General features: G+C 34.1%; 1 protein-coding gene across 4 annotated transcripts in view; it reads left to right on the forward strand.

Moving 5' to 3' along the window:
• Positions 1-15,168, forward strand: part of PCF11 (PCF11 cleavage and polyadenylation factor subunit) — an 88,736-nt gene extending 73,568 nt beyond the window's left edge. The window contains exons 8-18 of one of the 4 annotated variants that reach the window (XM_032488755.1): positions 294-474; positions 587-1,070; positions 1,593-3,154; positions 5,060-5,159; positions 8,788-8,907; positions 9,447-9,552; positions 11,258-11,441; positions 11,898-12,053; positions 12,433-12,525; positions 13,060-13,095; positions 14,057-15,168. In XM_032488755.1, the coding sequence (XP_032344646.1) occupies positions 294-474; positions 587-1,070; positions 1,593-3,154; positions 5,060-5,159; positions 8,788-8,907; positions 9,447-9,552; positions 11,258-11,441; positions 11,898-12,053; positions 12,433-12,525; positions 13,060-13,095; positions 14,057-14,272 (3,238 nt within the window). In that variant the 3' untranslated portion in view covers positions 14,273-15,168. The remainder of the gene's footprint in view (positions 1-293; positions 475-586; positions 1,071-1,592; positions 3,155-5,059; positions 5,160-8,787; positions 8,908-9,446; positions 9,553-11,257; positions 11,442-11,897; positions 12,054-12,432; positions 12,526-13,059; positions 13,096-14,056) is intronic. The other 3 variants (XM_032488756.1, XM_032488757.1, XM_032488758.1) reach the window with 3 other exon arrangements.
• The last annotated feature ends 1,082 nt before the right edge of the window (positions 15,169-16,250 follow it).

Consider the following 16,250-nt stretch of genomic DNA (forward strand, 5'->3'; position numbering starts at 1 on the left):
TTACAATTCCATGGGTTAAGGACCATTATTATTGCTATTGCTATTTTACAGATAAGGAAACTGTAAAGTTTAGAAAGGTTAACTAATCCACCTAAGGCGGCACATCCAAGGCATGCAAGAATCAGAATTCATGTCTGATTTTCCTGACTTCAGATCTTATGCTCTTAATCATTTAACTAACTTTTATGGTTACATATATTCATTTTAACCAGATCCTATTAAGGATCCTTAAATAAGGTCCTGGTGTATTTAAACTTTTTTTTTATGAAGTAACATTGCTTTTATGGTTTCAGTTTACAACAGGGTGATGAACATAGTAAAGCTCCTCATCTAAGGCATAGGGAGAGCTGGTCAAGCACTAAAGGAATCTTGTCACCTCGAGCCCCAAAGCAGCAGCATCGATTAAGTGTAGATGCCAATCTTCAGATTCCTAAAGAGTTAACTCTTGCAAGCAAAAGAGAATTACTTCAAAAGGTAGCTACTGTGCTCCCCATATAGTCGTTATTCTCCTTTTATCTGTAAGTCTTATTTTGTAAGTATTTTTTATATTTAAAATATTTGATTTCCTTTTATCACCCCTATGCAGACGAGTGAACGTTTAGCATCTGGTGAAATTACACAGGATGAGTTCCTTGTTGTTGTGCATCAAATTCGACAGCTATTTCAGTATCAAGAAGGTAAACATAGATGCAATGTACGGGATAGTCCTACAGAAGAAAATAAAGGTGGATTAAAAAAGAAACCTCTTTTGTCTGATGCTGAATTAACCTACTATGAACATAAAGCAAAACTGAAAAGGACACAGGTTCAGCATTCATTTCCAAGACTTGATCTCTTAGATCCTGATATTTTTGACTACCCTTTGACTGATGCCTTGTTGTCTGGAATAGAATGTGAGCCATCCAAAAGTAAACATGCAAGTAGGAATAGTGGAGCACAGTTTGACAGAAAAGAACAATTTAGTGAAAGAGCAAGACGTCTTTCTCCTATATCTGGGAGTCGTACTTATGCTGAGAATCTTTCACCCCATGAGGGCCGGAGAAGACATGACGAGCAAGTCTCTGCTAAAGGTAGAAAAAGTTAAATCAGATTATGCCTATTGAATCACACAGCAGTGAAGGGAAAATGAACAAGCTAAGTGGGGATGGATATTTGTGACTGTTCAGGCTACTGGTTTTTGTTTGTTTTGTTTCTTTTTTCCCTCATAGGGAAGGGAAGGGAGCTAATATTTATAAGGCCAACTGTGTGTCAGGTACTTACATGTGTACTCTGACTTAATCCTCACAACAACCCAATGAAATGTGTAATATCCCCGTTTTACAGATAGGAAACAAGACCAGAGAGGTTAAATAACTTGTTCTCGAAGTCAAATAATTAGTAAGTTGACCGAATGGGGATTTTCTTTTTTTTTAAACCCAGGTTTGTATGACTCTGGAGGGCATTCTCTTACTTGCTGCTTGATGCTTTCTTTTCCCTCCCCTCTAATAAAGTCAGATAGTTATGGATGTTTTATGAAATATAGAAAAAAGATTTTAAGATCATTTGATATATATTCAGATTCAGGGAAAATAAATTTTTTTTCTTTTTAAAAGGTGTACGAGAAGAGCAGAGATCACCGTTCAATGATCGTTTTCCACTTAAGCGACCTAGATATGAAGATTCAGATAAACCATTTGTAGATAGCCCAGCATCAAGATTTGCCGGCCTTGATACAAATCAACGACTTACGGCTTTAGCTGAAGACAGACCATTATATGATGGACCTAGTAGGCCATCAGTAGCAAGAGATGGCCCAGCCAAGATGATTTTTGAAGGACCTAATAAATTAAGCCCTAGAATTGATGGACCTCCTACACCAGGTTCTCTTCGGTTTGATGGGTCACCAGGACAAATGGGGGGAGGTGGCCCTTTGAGATTTGAAGGACCACAAGGCCAGCTAGGAGGTGGTTGTCCTTTGAGATTTGAAGGTCCTCCAGGACCAGTAGGGACACCTCTGCGGTTTGAGGGGCCAATTGGTCAAGCAGGAGGAGGTTTTCGGTTTGAAGGTTCTCCCGGTCTGAGGTTTGAGGGGTCTGCAGGTGGTTTGCGATTTGAAGGACCAGGGGGCCAGCCTGTGGGTGGTCTCAGGTTTGAGGGACATCGGGGTCAACCTGTGGGTGGTATGAGGTTTGACGGACCTCATGGTCAGCCCGTGGGTGGGCTTAGATTTGATAGTCCCCGAGGTCAGCCTGTAGGTGGGCTTAGATTTGAGGGAGGTCATGGTCCGTCAGGGGCTGCACTTAGGTTTGATGGACCTCATGGTCAGCCATCTGGTGGGATCAGATTTGAGGGCCCTTTGCTACAGCAGGGAGTTGGAATGAGGTTTGAGGGCCCCCATGGTCAGTCAGTAGCTGGTATGAGGTTTGAAGGCCAACATAATCAGCTTGGTGGCAACCTTAGGTTTGAGGGTCCACATGGTCAACCAGGGGTTGGGATCAGGTTTGAAGGACCTTTAGTCCAACAAGGAGGTGGAATGAGGTTTGACGGTCCTTCTGTACCAGGAGGTGGCCTGAGAATTGAAGGACCTCTGGGTCAAGGTGGTCCAAGATTTGAAGGTTGTCATGCTTTAAGGTTTGATGGGCAGCCAGGTCAGCCATCGCTGTTGCCAAGATTTGATGGATTACATGGTCAGCCAGGTCCTAGATTTGAAAGAACTGGTCAGCCAGGCCCACAGAGATTTGATGGACCACCTGGACAGCAGGTTCAACCAAGATTTGATGGTGTACCTCAGAGATTTGATGGGCCACAACACCAGCAAGCATCAAGGTTCGATATTCCTCTTGGTCTTCAAGGCACACGATTTGACAATCATCCTTCACAAAGGCTTGAATCAGTATCTTTCAATCAGACTGGTCCATATAATGATCCACCTGGCAATGCTTTTAATGCCCCATCCCAAGGACTACAGTTCCAAAGACATGAACAAATATTTGATTCACCTCAAGGACCAAATTTTAATGGACCACATGGCCCTGGAAACCAGAATTTCTCGAATCCCCTTAACAGAGCTTCTGGACACTATTTTGATGAGAAGAATCTTCAGAGTTCTCAATTTGGAAACTTTGGCAATTTACCTGCTCCAATAACAGTAGGAAATATTCAGGCATCTCAACAGGTAAGTCTGTTACAGTTATTTTAAAATTATGTTGTATGCAGATATGAACCATTTTTAATGTTTCTAGTGTTGGGGGAAGGTTTTCAGGAGATAGTTTATTATATAGGTTGGAAAGGTTTTTTTAAAAATTTAAATTCTTTTTGATAAAAAAATTTTTTTTTTGGAAAGTTTTTAATGTACTTAAAAAAAAACCAAAACCCATTTGCTAGGGATGTGTAGGTTAAGAGTCATTTGGGGCTGAAATTTGCTATTTAAATCCAAAATTGATCTTAGTTCTTCCAGGATCTAGAGAATTCTGTAAATCTCAATCTCCTCCTTCCCCCAATCATTTTTTTTTAAAAATAGACTTAAGTTTTTTAGAGTAGAGTAGTTTTAGGCTCACAGCAAAATTGAGGGTTTCCCATATACCCCTTGCCTTCACACATGCATAGCCTCCCCATTATGGTTTTTTGTTTTGTTTTGTTTTGCTTCAAAGATAGTAAAGTGTGATAAAATTGTGCATGTTTCATAGACCTCTGCTACATTGTACAACTGTTGAACCTTGATAAGTTTTAAAGCAGCTGATTTTATAGACTGTTCTTTAAGAACTTCCTCAGCTTGAGTTAAGCAAAAAATAAGAAAATCAAATTGCCCATGCTTTTATAGTCTGTGGTTCTTCTTCTTCCTCTTTTCCTAACTTTCCACCACTTTTTTCCATCATTCCAGTCAAATACAGTTGTTTGATGTTAATGCCAACACAGCAAACTTCCAACTTCTCTTCTAAATATATTCATTAGATCACCTCAACAAATGTGTAGTCACTTGTTGCTATTTTTTTGCACTTATTCTGTATACATTTTTAAATGCATATTGAAATGTTAAAACAACATGCTTATAATTTGTGATTTAATTAATATTAACAACTACTTTTGCTTACCTGCTGAATTTACTAGGCAAATTTACTTTTTTTCCTAGGCTAAATTTACTTTTTTCCAGGTGCTGAGTCTTTCTTTCTAGGACTAATTCATTCTATACTACTAACATTGCATGGAAGAAAGTGTAAAACATGAAGAAAGGTTTTAAAAGCATGTTATAAACGTTATTGATAAAAGGCAGTCTTCTGTTAATACCCAGTGGTTTGAGGAAGTTGGCCTGCTTAGTTACATTTACTCTGTTGCTATGTTCTTAAAAGAAATGATTCTGTAATTGACAAGATACTCTGGAATGGGACTTAGACTTATACAGAATTGATGGAGTTTTTATTATGTATGCATACCACTGAAAATTCACTGAAATTCGTTGGATACTGAACAAGCCCTATAAATGAATATTTGTTTACATAGCAATTTGTAGAAGTCCAGTCTCACCCTTGACTACAAATACAATATTTGTATGCCTGTGCGGTACATGTTTCATGACTGTTTTATTCTTTAACATTCCCTTAACATCGTTTACAGTCTACTTTGTAACCCAGAGTTTGGCCGAGCAGGATGATCATAAAGAAGTTCAGATTGCTAATTAAAGCAGGCTTTTGACATCTGTTACGATTGTGTATAGGTCACATCTCTGGATGTCAGTTTTCTATTTGTATAATAAGGGGAAACATAGGCAAGCTAAAGTGATTTGTGTAAGGTCAGACAGCTGGTTGTTGGCTATGTTACATTTGCATGGTATCGTAAACTTTTCAAAGAAACTTCACATCTATTCTCAGTTCCTTATAATTGTGTGAAAAAGATAAGGGAAGGTATTATTGTTCATTTTTATAGAAAGCCTAGAAGTGAAGTGCCCCTGATAGGTTACACTTGTAAATCTTTGGTTACACTTGTAAATCTTTATTATGATAGAAACTAGGTCTTATGATATCTGTGAATATATTAATGTAATTTGAATGTAAAAGTTTTACTTAAAACAATCCTTCTCTTCAAGGTTCTGACTGGTGTTGCTCAGCCAGTAGCATTTGGCCAGGGACAACAATTTTTACCAGTTCATCCACAAAATCCTGGAGCATTTGTTCAGAATCCTTCAGGTATGTACTTTCTAAACTTTGTGTTTTTCAAAAGACAGTTATTGTTTGATTGAATAGCTACCTTGTCAATTTTAGAAAATGACAATTTTTAGAGGGCATATGCAATTTAGAGAAATTTAGTCTGGCTAGAACGTTTTGTTCCTTTTCTGAGTTTATTTACATAGTTGATGTGTAGTCACACTGATCCTCTTTACAACTGGAAATGGTTAGCCAGGATGTGTAGACCGAAAAAAGGGAAGGAGACCTATTGAGTGGAAGCTGGAGGGTGGGATAGGAATGCAACATTTGTGTTGAGGTAAAATGAAATCAATGACAAAGCTTAGAAATCTCAGTTATTTAATATCCTGAGTTTTTGTTTTGTGTTTGGTGATCCGGTATACATTAAGTGAATACTGGGGACATCACCTTGTAAGCTGATTCATTCATATGTCTTTTTGGGCACTAAAATAATTGTATACAACATGTTAAAAGAGAAGTAAAAAAAATCCACTTCTGATCTTCTAGCCAGATGCCCCTGATAAGCACCTGTGGGGTGAGGCATAACAATATTGTTATGGATACAGTATAGTAGATATGAGGTCTTTAAAAATAAATTTTAGTTTTAATATGTGAAAAATGAGAACTATATAAATTAAAATTACTGCAGAGTCACTGTATTGAGAACTAGCTCAACCAAATTGAAGTGATACTTGCTACTTGCTTTATTTCTGAATCATTACCATCTTTGGAAGCATGCTCTAGTGTGGCTCTGTTCAGTTTATTTACAAAGTTAGGGAGTTTTTCAAAAATTTAGGAGTAACTGTGGAAGTCCTAGCCAAGCACTAGTTTATGCATTTGTTCTTAAACTGTATCATCACAAGAAATTCACTCAAATTAATTTGAAAACATTTTGTTTTTAATTTCTAGACTGACAATTAGGATTAATATTTTTCATATTTTTTGTTTTCACTATAATGAAAAGACAAGGAAAGAATTTGAGGTCTAAAGTCACAAGACCAGGGTTAGAATCTCCACTCTGCTACTTTATAGGTGGGCAGGATATAAGCAAATATCCTTTGGGGTTCAGTTTTCCCTCTGTAGAAAGGATATCGTAAAAGTCAGTACTTGCCTGGGAATTTTTTTGTTTTGGAGAATCAAATGAGATAGTATATGCGAAAGTACTTTGTAACTTGTGCTATGTTGGTGTATTTTCCTTTAGAATTCAGTTTTTCTTGTCTAGTAGAGGACTTGTATTGGGGTTGATAGCATGAGGTGGTGTGCAACAACTGCAAATTTTGCTCTTTTTTGTATGAGATAAAATACAAAACTTGGGAATATTTTTCTGCTTTCACAACCTTGGGGTGCTTGTGTATACGGGGCATAGCAATGTCACAGAGGAAGTCACATCTTATTTCCTGCGTTGAAGGTATTAAATGAGATGTTAGGTATGCCTGCCTTCTTCAGGTTTTACTTATTCTTAAAGAGATATGAAAAGTATTCATTGTTTTGTATTCAGCTTTTCTCAAGGTTTTTCCTCAAAAATGAAAGTAAAAACACCCTTTTCCTAGTAGTAAATATACTCATGTTCATTTATTCATCCAAACAAATATTGATCATTTGCTATATGCTAGGCATTGTGCTAGGATGACTTTAGTAAGATTTGTCCTTCTAAGAGCTTTATAGTGTAGCAGGATCTATGGACTATTGTGTGCTTTTTTTTTTTTTTTTTTTGAAACAACTATTCATTTATTTATATCCTTGGATAAGCTAGATACCAACACTGGGTGCCCAAGTATGAAATTCCAAATCTGTTCTGAAATCACCTCTTCCTGTTTTTAAATGCATAGAAAATCAAATCAAATCTGAGTATGTCTAAGCTTTTTTTTTTTTATTTTTCTTCAGTGTTTTTTTAAATTGTATGTTATAAATGTATAATATGATTCACAATTTTTAAAAGTTATACTCCATTTATGGTTACTATAAAATACTGACTATATTCCCTGTGTTGTACAGTATATCCTTATAGCTTATTTTATACATAATAGTTTGTACCTCTTAATCCCCTATCCCTGTATTGCCCCTTACCCCTTTCCCCTTCTCTCTCCCCACTGGTAACCACTAGTTTGTTCTCTGTATCTGTGAGTTGGCTTCTTTTTTGTTATATTCACTAGTTTGTTGTACTTTTTAGATTCCATGTACAAGTGAAATCATACAGTATTTGCCTTTTTCTGTCTGACTTATTTTACTTGGACTGTTTTTTTTTTTTTTAAACGAATATTATATATACTGCCAAACACCTCTGTGCCTTACAAATATTCATTTAATCCTGATAACAACCTTAGATAAGAACAATTATTACTGTCCTTTTACAGATCAAGAAAACTGAGGCACAGATAAGCAACTTGATCATGTCACACAACTAGAAAGTGTAATTTCTAGTTAGAATACCAGGAGTCTGGGTCCATATTTCATGTTCTTGTTCACTAAACTTGGTTGTGTGCAGACATGTGATTAGTTCGTTATGACTCTTAGACATATAAATAGTTAATTCTAATGAAATGTGAAGGTTAAACTATTATGAAATGGCTGTTGTAATTGACTATTGAGGTTGATTTATTAATTCATGTATTCAGACATTTCAAACATTTATTAGCCTACTGTATACAAGGCACTGTGCTAAGTATAAAGAGTAGGCAATGGTTAAGGGCTAGGATTATGTATTGTATTGTGGGTGCAAATTTCTACCATTAGGAATTTTTAGTGGTTCAGGACCTTTCTGCCATTAAGAGGAATTTTTAGTGGTTTAGAACCTTTTAGTGGTAAGATGCATAGTAGTGACATACAAATATGTTAAAATACTGTTTTTATAGTTGAGTTAAACAATTATAATTATTAGATTAATGTTTAGCAAAATATTTAATTGGGTTGATTCTTCATGGGTGAATTTAAGAAGATTGTTATCCTTGTCTCATTTATTCAAATTATTGAAGCTTTAGTAAGCCTGACACCTGTTCATCAGTAGCCTGAGCTGCTTTGCACAGGCAGTAATTCAGCAAAGGTCAGAGGAGCAGGTATACTTCTGAGCCACATGGTTCATTTGCCTTTATTAGTTTCCCTGGGTAGTCATGGGAGGCAAGGGGGACTTGGCAGGAATACTTATGCTTTGGGTACTTTTTTCCCCTAGAAATCTGGGCTGAGGGATAGTAATCTACTTTATCTACACAAAACTATCTCAATATGGTTAGAAGATGAGGAATAGATAATTAGAAGGGTGAAAAGTTCGACCCAGAGGTGGTGCTTCATTGCACGGAAGGGAGCAGGAAGCTCTCTGCCCTCTGTATTCTGCTTTTCTTTGGCATGGTTAATTGGGCAACAATGAATAATATTTTTTTTTTTTAAGATAATACATATGTCCTTATAAAGTATTAGTTGTTTTCATTATTTGTCCTAGAATATATTTTTAAGAGGTGATGATTGCTTACCTAAATGCAAAGTTCATTTTTGGGAGCTATTGATAATTGCACTCATCATAACAAGATTTATCAAATTTAATGTTTATAGGACATTCTGAAGAAAGCTTTAAAAATGCTTAGTATAATTTGCATCTTTAAGTTCTACTTTGATTTTAAGAGTGTTATTTTTTTTAAAGGAGCCCTTCCTAAGGCATATCCTGATAATCATCTCAGTCAGGTGGATGTAAATGAATTATTTTCAAAACTGCTGAAAACAGGAATTCTCAAATTGTCCCAGCCTGATTCAGCTACAACACGTAAGTATGGTTCTATAATTCATCTACACAAAGCTTCATTAAGTTATAAAGATGTATGATATAATGATGTATTCTATGATAAAAGTTCTTACAATAATTGAATTCTTAGATTTTTTTTATTTTTGAAATGAAGTATAACTCGTTTATAATGAAATTTAAAAAATTTTCTAACATGGAACTGTTACGTGTTTAACAGTACACTGTTACTGTAAGAGTTGACATTGTTTCATTTAACTAACATTCCTACAGACACCATGTACAGACTTTTCTCTAGTTATTCTATACTATTTTAGCTTTCAAAAAATTGTTTGAATATTGATGAAATAAAATTTCATAAAGATTGACTTTTAAGAGATCAGACCTAATATCCCTTATCAAAGTAAAGAATTTCTTAGGTTCCTTGACTAGTAAACCTAAGATCAGAAGCACTGAATAGATGAGATGGGGCTCTCTATATGCTTATAACACTATAGTGTTTCCGTATAAAGAATACATGGAAACCGGTGTTGAGAAATTTATGTTTCTCTTTTCAATTGAAGAAGTAAATGAAGTTGCTGCTCAGCCCCCTGCTGAGGAGGAGGAAGATCAAAATGAAGATCAGGATGTTCCAGATCTTACCAATTTTACAATCGAAGAATTGAAACAGTATGTAATCTAATTTTCTTCCTAATTTTCTAAGATAAAAGGGACAGTGACTTTAATACAGTGGACATCATCATCAGTGCTATTTGTTTTACCCTTCTCACTGTTTTTAAAATTAAGGAAGCCTGTTTTCTCTTTTTTAATGTAGTGAAATATACATAACATAAACTTAAATCCCTTTTCAGATATGTCTGCTGTACAAGTATTTAGGCCAAAAGTCTGTCCCAGTATTTCTATTTTTTATTATCGCTGTTTGGTATAGCAAGTATAGGGAGTTAAGTATTAGGTATTGATAATCACTCATATGTCTTCCTTTTTATCTTTATTTTTTCTTAATCTTTTTTTTCCCTGTATTGATATTCCTATGCTTTTGAAGTTAAGAAAATGAGATTTTTGTAGTCTAGTATTTAAAAAATTAGCATTTTCATTTTATAGAAAATACAAATAAATAAAATCAAGAAAATTCCTACAATTCCCACTTCACTGATAACCACTGTTAACATTTGGTGCATATATTTTCACAAATTTTTATTGCCTATATTATATAAAAAACATTTAAAGTTGCTTTATGGATTCATTACATCCTTATGATTATTTTATAAAAAAAAAACAGAACTAATGGGTTTCAGCCTTTTAAAGGCAATTTTTTTCAAAGTGATACTTTCACATAGTTAATTTAAAACTTTATAATGTAAGTCTTACAAGAAAGGCTTATAATAAAAGATGGCATTCTTTTCTCCTAGTACTGCTCTTTACTCAAAGGCACCATTTTTTTCTCTAGCTCTTTTAACTATGGTTTCTGGTACTTACTTCTTCGTTTCTTAAAAGATACATAGTCTTCTGATTTAATACATTTCTTGATTTATCCCATTTAGACAGTCGCTTGACTTTCTGAAAGTGAAGATTTAGCTAGCTCTTTGACTGTCCTATCAGCTCTCCTTCATATAGTTATAAAACCATTTTTCATTAAATCACTATTCAGTATCAGTACTATGACTCGAAATATTTATTTTGTTTTCAGGTATACAAAATACTACTGTATTGTGCTTTTGTCTTTATACACACTAAAAAAAATTTTGGAGTTAATAACTTGTCCTTTTTGTTCACTTCCTTGATCTGCATAACTATCTCTTTCCAAACAGGGAGCCCAGAAGTAAAAAAACTGATTATTGTTGACCTCAGTTTCTCATTAGTCTTCTAATTTTTCTTTTTAGTTATTCATACTATTACTTCTTCTGTACCTCTTTCACTATTCTTTAGACCAGTGTGGTAAAGTTGAGTTATTAGAACTTTAAAGATCTCTGGAGATGTGAAATCTAATTGTAATGCCATATCCACCTTGATGTTGACATTAATCTAAGAACAGGCCAACTGTTGCCTTATTAGTTGGCAGATGATCATTCCATTATTACCTAGAAGGAAATAAGTAACTGGGTCAGGTCTGTTGTTAAGAGAGTAGACTTCATGTTCCAAAATTAACCAAAGTTAGGATAAAGAGAGTCAGTGATACACTATTAGAGAATAATAGTGGTCTTTGGATATGAACTCTTTTAGCCAGCTCTTAGCTGAAACATTATTTTGTTACATAATAATGGCTTCACCATTATTAAAATATGGAAATCTGAAGTATTTATAGCTGCCTTTTTTTTTAAAGGCCATTAAGCCACCTAATCAAAACTAAGGATTATTTCTGTATTTTTCAAAATAGACGTTATGATAGTGTTATAAATCGACTGTACACTGGTATTCAGTGTTACTCTTGTGGAATGAGGTTTACAACATCACAGACAGATGTATATGCAGATCACTTGGACTGGCATTATCGGCAAAATAGAACTGAAAAAGATGTTAGCAGAAAAGTCACTCACAGACGTTGGTACTACAGTTTAACAGTAAGTAATACATGTGCCTCTAAACTATCTTTTAGCCTTTAAATTATATCATTCTATAAGTGTATTTAAAGTGTATTTAAATAATTGCTGAGTGCTAACTAGTTAAAAAATAAATTTGAGGAGTATATATTTGCTTTTTGTTGATTAGAACACAATTCCAAGGTTCTATGACTGATTTTTTTTTTGTAAAAAATTGTACATGAAATTTATCTTGTTTACTTTAATAGTTGTAACTCTAGAGGTAATGGAAAGTTAACATGAAGATCTTAACTATTCATTAGTTGCTTTATGTTGTCTACTACTTTGGAGCTCAAAAAGAAGGTATAATTTTAGATAATTAATAGTAAAGGATATCATAGAAGAATGTACCCTTACCTTTAAACGGGATTATATTGATGGTGTGCAGCAAAAGTTCAGAAACAAATGAATATATTCTTTTAATTAACTCTTTTTAAGGACTGGATAGAATTTGAGGAAATAGCTGACTTGGAAGAACGTGCAAAGAGCCAATTTTTTGAAAAGGTGCATGAAGAAGTTGTGCTCAAAACTCAGGAGGCTGCTAAAGAAAAGGAGTTCCAAAGTGTACCTGCTGGACCAGCTGGGGCAGTTGAGGTAAAAGAAAAATGTTAAATTTCCTCCCTCTTTAAGGAAATAATCATCAACATATAACTTTATTTACCTCCCTCTTTTAATGATTTTAAGATTTCTTAAGCTTTACAGTTTCAATCTTATGATCTGGCTTTGGATTTCATAACCACTGTAGTTATTACATAATTACCAGTGAACAAGAGCAGTGAAATGTTAACTATTTTTGCATGGAAGAATACGAAATCCTTAGACTTTTATTTTGTGTCATGTATTTGAATAGTGTTAAATTTTCAGAAAACTCTTAAATTCCTTTCTCCACTTAACAAAATGTTTATGTATTTTTATTTAAGGGGATTAAATGTGTTCTGCTACATAAATTTAATTTTATATGATTCTATTTTAGAGTTGTGAAATTTGTCAAGAACAATTTGAACAGTACTGGGATGAAGAGGAGGAGGAATGGCATTTAAAAAATGCTATTAGAGTAGATGGAAAGGTAATTTTCAGTTCTTTACTTTATAAGGAGGTGTTAAGATAGTTTTGGTTTTTTGTATGGGTAGTTCACCACTTTGAAAGAAAAATGTTAATTGTTTTTGGTTTTTTTGGTTTTTAATACAAAAGGTATTTCTAAAGTACTGAATTTTAGAGAGTCAGTGTTTGAGTTGGAAGGGATTTTAGCAGTCATCTGGTCCTGTATTCATATTTTATATAAGAGGTTGCATAACTAGTAAATGATAAATCCAGGACAAGGTCTTCTGAGCCTTGTTCGTCTTCTTTCTGCCTAACTACACTACTTTGATTCTGAATTTATATTTCACCACCAAAACTATTTGTCTTGAAAACAAACCATGTTGTCTACTTAAATACATAAAGGAACTTCCAAGAGAAATCAGGATGAAATTTTGTTTCTATTCATTTTTATGACCAGATGATTTTCATTGCCTTTCCAAAAAGAAAATCGTATCAGAATAGTCCATTAGAAATGAACTATGCATGTGAATACTTACTCACTTTTTTGTTTTTGCTTCAGATTTATCATCCATCATGTTATGAAGATTATCAAAATGTAAGTTCTTTTTGGCTGCTGTTTGTTCTCATTTATTTTAATAAATTTTATTTTCAGTTATTTTTTGCATCAGAGCAACATTGTTACTTTAATCTAGACATGTTGAGCTGTTTTAGTTTTGATGTAGTGTTTAGGTTGTTCAGTAAATACTGGTGCTGGGTTGATACGATCTAATTTAAATTTTGAGATTTTTGTATCATTCCTTGCACTCTGTTTATTTGAATCCTGATGATATCTTCTACTAGAGCACTAGGCCTAGAGAAATATGAGGAAAACTAAAGATGAGAAGGTTCATGATGGAAATAATTTTCTAAAAGTTACGGGTAGCATTTACTTTTTTTTCTTTACATATTCCAGTCAGCCATGTAATATAGGAATAATTTTTAAATGATCATAAATGAAATCTGAAAAAGACATCAGTCTGTTTACCTTCAAAATTCAAATTTTCATATTTGTAAAGTGATCACTTTTTTTTAAACCAAACAATGGAATAGATGAACTTTGAAAAGAATATTTGTTCTACAAGTTCAAGGGGCAGTTTGAAAGATACTTAGGTCATCAAAAGACTAGACTTTGTAGGATGATTTGATGGTTTGTAGGGATTTTAAAATCCTCAAGACTATTTGAAATTAGGAGTCACAAATCTCAGAATATGTATATTGGGGTTATCATCCAGATATTGGGGTTTTAAATAGAGAAACATGCCTAATCAGTTAATCAATTTGTTTGGCCTTCTGTTGGTTACCGCTTTTCTTACCTTAGCTCACTGCTGAGTCTGTATCAAGTGCTCAATATACGTTTTATTCATTGGCTGCCTTTATGACATGTTTTGTGGGAAAGCAGGTTTTTCAGTTGCATTTGGTATATGTGTTTTTGCCCATAGGAGGGGCTTATAAACCTGTCACTTAATGTGATACTTTTGAACTTTAATCAGTACTTAAAAGGGTTTTTCATCTTGTAGACATCTTCATTTGATTGTACACCGTCTCCCAGCAAGACACCAGTTGAAAATCCTTTGAACATTATGTTGAACATTGTCAAAAATGAATTGCAGGAACCTTGTGAAAGTCCCAAAGTTAAGGAAGAACGAATTGATACTCCACCAGCTTGTACAGAGGAAAGCATAGCAACACCCACTGAAATTAAAATAGAAAATGATACAGTTGAGTCAGTTTAAATAAAATGAGAAAGGTATGTTTTTCTTTAAAAAAAAAAAAAAAGAGCTGCTGTTGGATCTAGAAGGTGAAGAATTTTTTATGTATATATAGACATATATCTATATAAATTGTCCAGCTGAGGCAGGGCCTTCAGCTATCATTTGGTTAATAAATACATTTTAGTATTTGCATTTCCTACTGCCTGCACAGTTTCAGGTGCTTGTCGTGTGAAAGTTCTGTAGATGTGTGCAAATTTAACAAAATGAAATTGTATGTGTAAAAATGTACGATTTTCACTTGTGAAACTGTAAATTATAAATAAAAAATATTTTTGCTATCCATGGAGTGTAATATTTATGCACACCATCAAATAAAGACAGTGTTTCTGTACTTTTTATTGGGTGAAAATGGAATTAAACAGCAACCTCAACATAAGGTTTTTTTCTAGTAGCTTCCCTTGATCAAAGAAGCGAAGTCTGAGTTTTATCCTTTAAAAGGGGGTTGTGAGAGCACTGCAGGACTTTTCTCAAATTGAAAAGCCAGATTTGAAAAAATTTTTAAAACAAAATAGGACATATTTGCATATATCTATCTCCAACTATAAAGAACCATCCAGATGTCCATTTTTGAAAAGTACCTAATGAAGCAACTTTTATTGAACTTGGACACTGATGCCATCAAATGATTAACAAATATATTTAAGTACTAAAGGTGATTTTTTTTTAATGACATTTTTCAAATTTGTCAAACAATTTAATGCAGATGAACATATTTCTATTTTAAGTTACAGGGGGATCTGTAAGAATGTTAATTTGAAACATGGTTAACCTTTTTTCCTTTGTTGGTTTTGATTGAATTAGATGGATGCCATGAGATGTTAATATTCATACATGTAATAAATAGAATGATGAAGAAACTCCAGTTTGTATCTCTTTATTTCTTGAATGGCTTTTAGAAAGAGACCTTTTTCCTGTCTTTCATCACTCTGTTCATTAAAACATGAATGAAGCATCTGCTATGAGCCCCGTACTCTGAAATGCAAGAATAATCTTTTCTGCCATCTACTGGAGGAGATAGGCATATAAAACAATGAAAGTCAGTGTGTTGAGCATTTAACTTACTGTGTAGTAGGCACTGGCAAACTCTTTACATGTATTTTCTCTGAAACTTACAAATAACCCTAAATGGTAGGTGGTATCCCCAGTTTACAGATGAAATTGAATCATTCACTTAAAAAGTTGTAGAACAAGAATGTGAACCTGGCTTTGCTTCACTTTATTCCACCGCAATTTACAAAAATACCCTGAGAGAAATGCCAGATAGAAATAGGCACACCAAACTACCTCGAGGTGGGTTAAGGGAAGACTTTACAGAGGTGATATTTAAGTCTTAGAAGATAACTTGAAGTGGAGTCCACATTGGTGGGAGAGTGGGAGGATGAGCAGCAAATATGAAGGCTTGAAAAACTAGTTTTTACTTGGTTAAAACCCAGTAACATTGAATAGATTATGAAGAGTCTTCTTGGTCATGCTAAGGGAGTTTGTATTACACTGATGACCACAGGAACCACTGGAAATTTTAAACAGAAGTGATACCCTATTTTTATCTAAGGTTGGCTTTTTTTTTTTTTAAGAATCAAGTGAATAAAAATATAAAAAGATTACCAAATGCTATAGAAAGGTCCAGTAAGAAAACTGGTGTCCACTGGATTTGAGAAATATAAACACATTATGTGACAGCTGAACTTAAGAGTATACATGAACAATTTCATGGAAGAAATGCTGGGGTCTAAATCTAATAAAAATGCAGGCAAAACTTCTGTTTTGTCTTTTTTGGGGAGACCATCCACAGCTTTTATCAAATGCTTAAAAGTGTGTCACCATCAAGAGAAAGATGCCATTCAAACCTACAAATGTACCAAGAGTATCTGTATAGAGGAAGAGGGCCAAGGACAAGGAGGGTGTGAAAAACAAACATTTAAAGACTCTTAGGTGGGAA

The sequence above is a fragment of the Camelus ferus genome, chromosome 10 (assembly GCF_009834535.1).
Source record: "Camelus ferus isolate YT-003-E chromosome 10, BCGSAC_Cfer_1.0, whole genome shotgun sequence".
NCBI lineage: Eukaryota > Metazoa > Chordata > Mammalia > Artiodactyla > Camelidae > Camelus > Camelus ferus.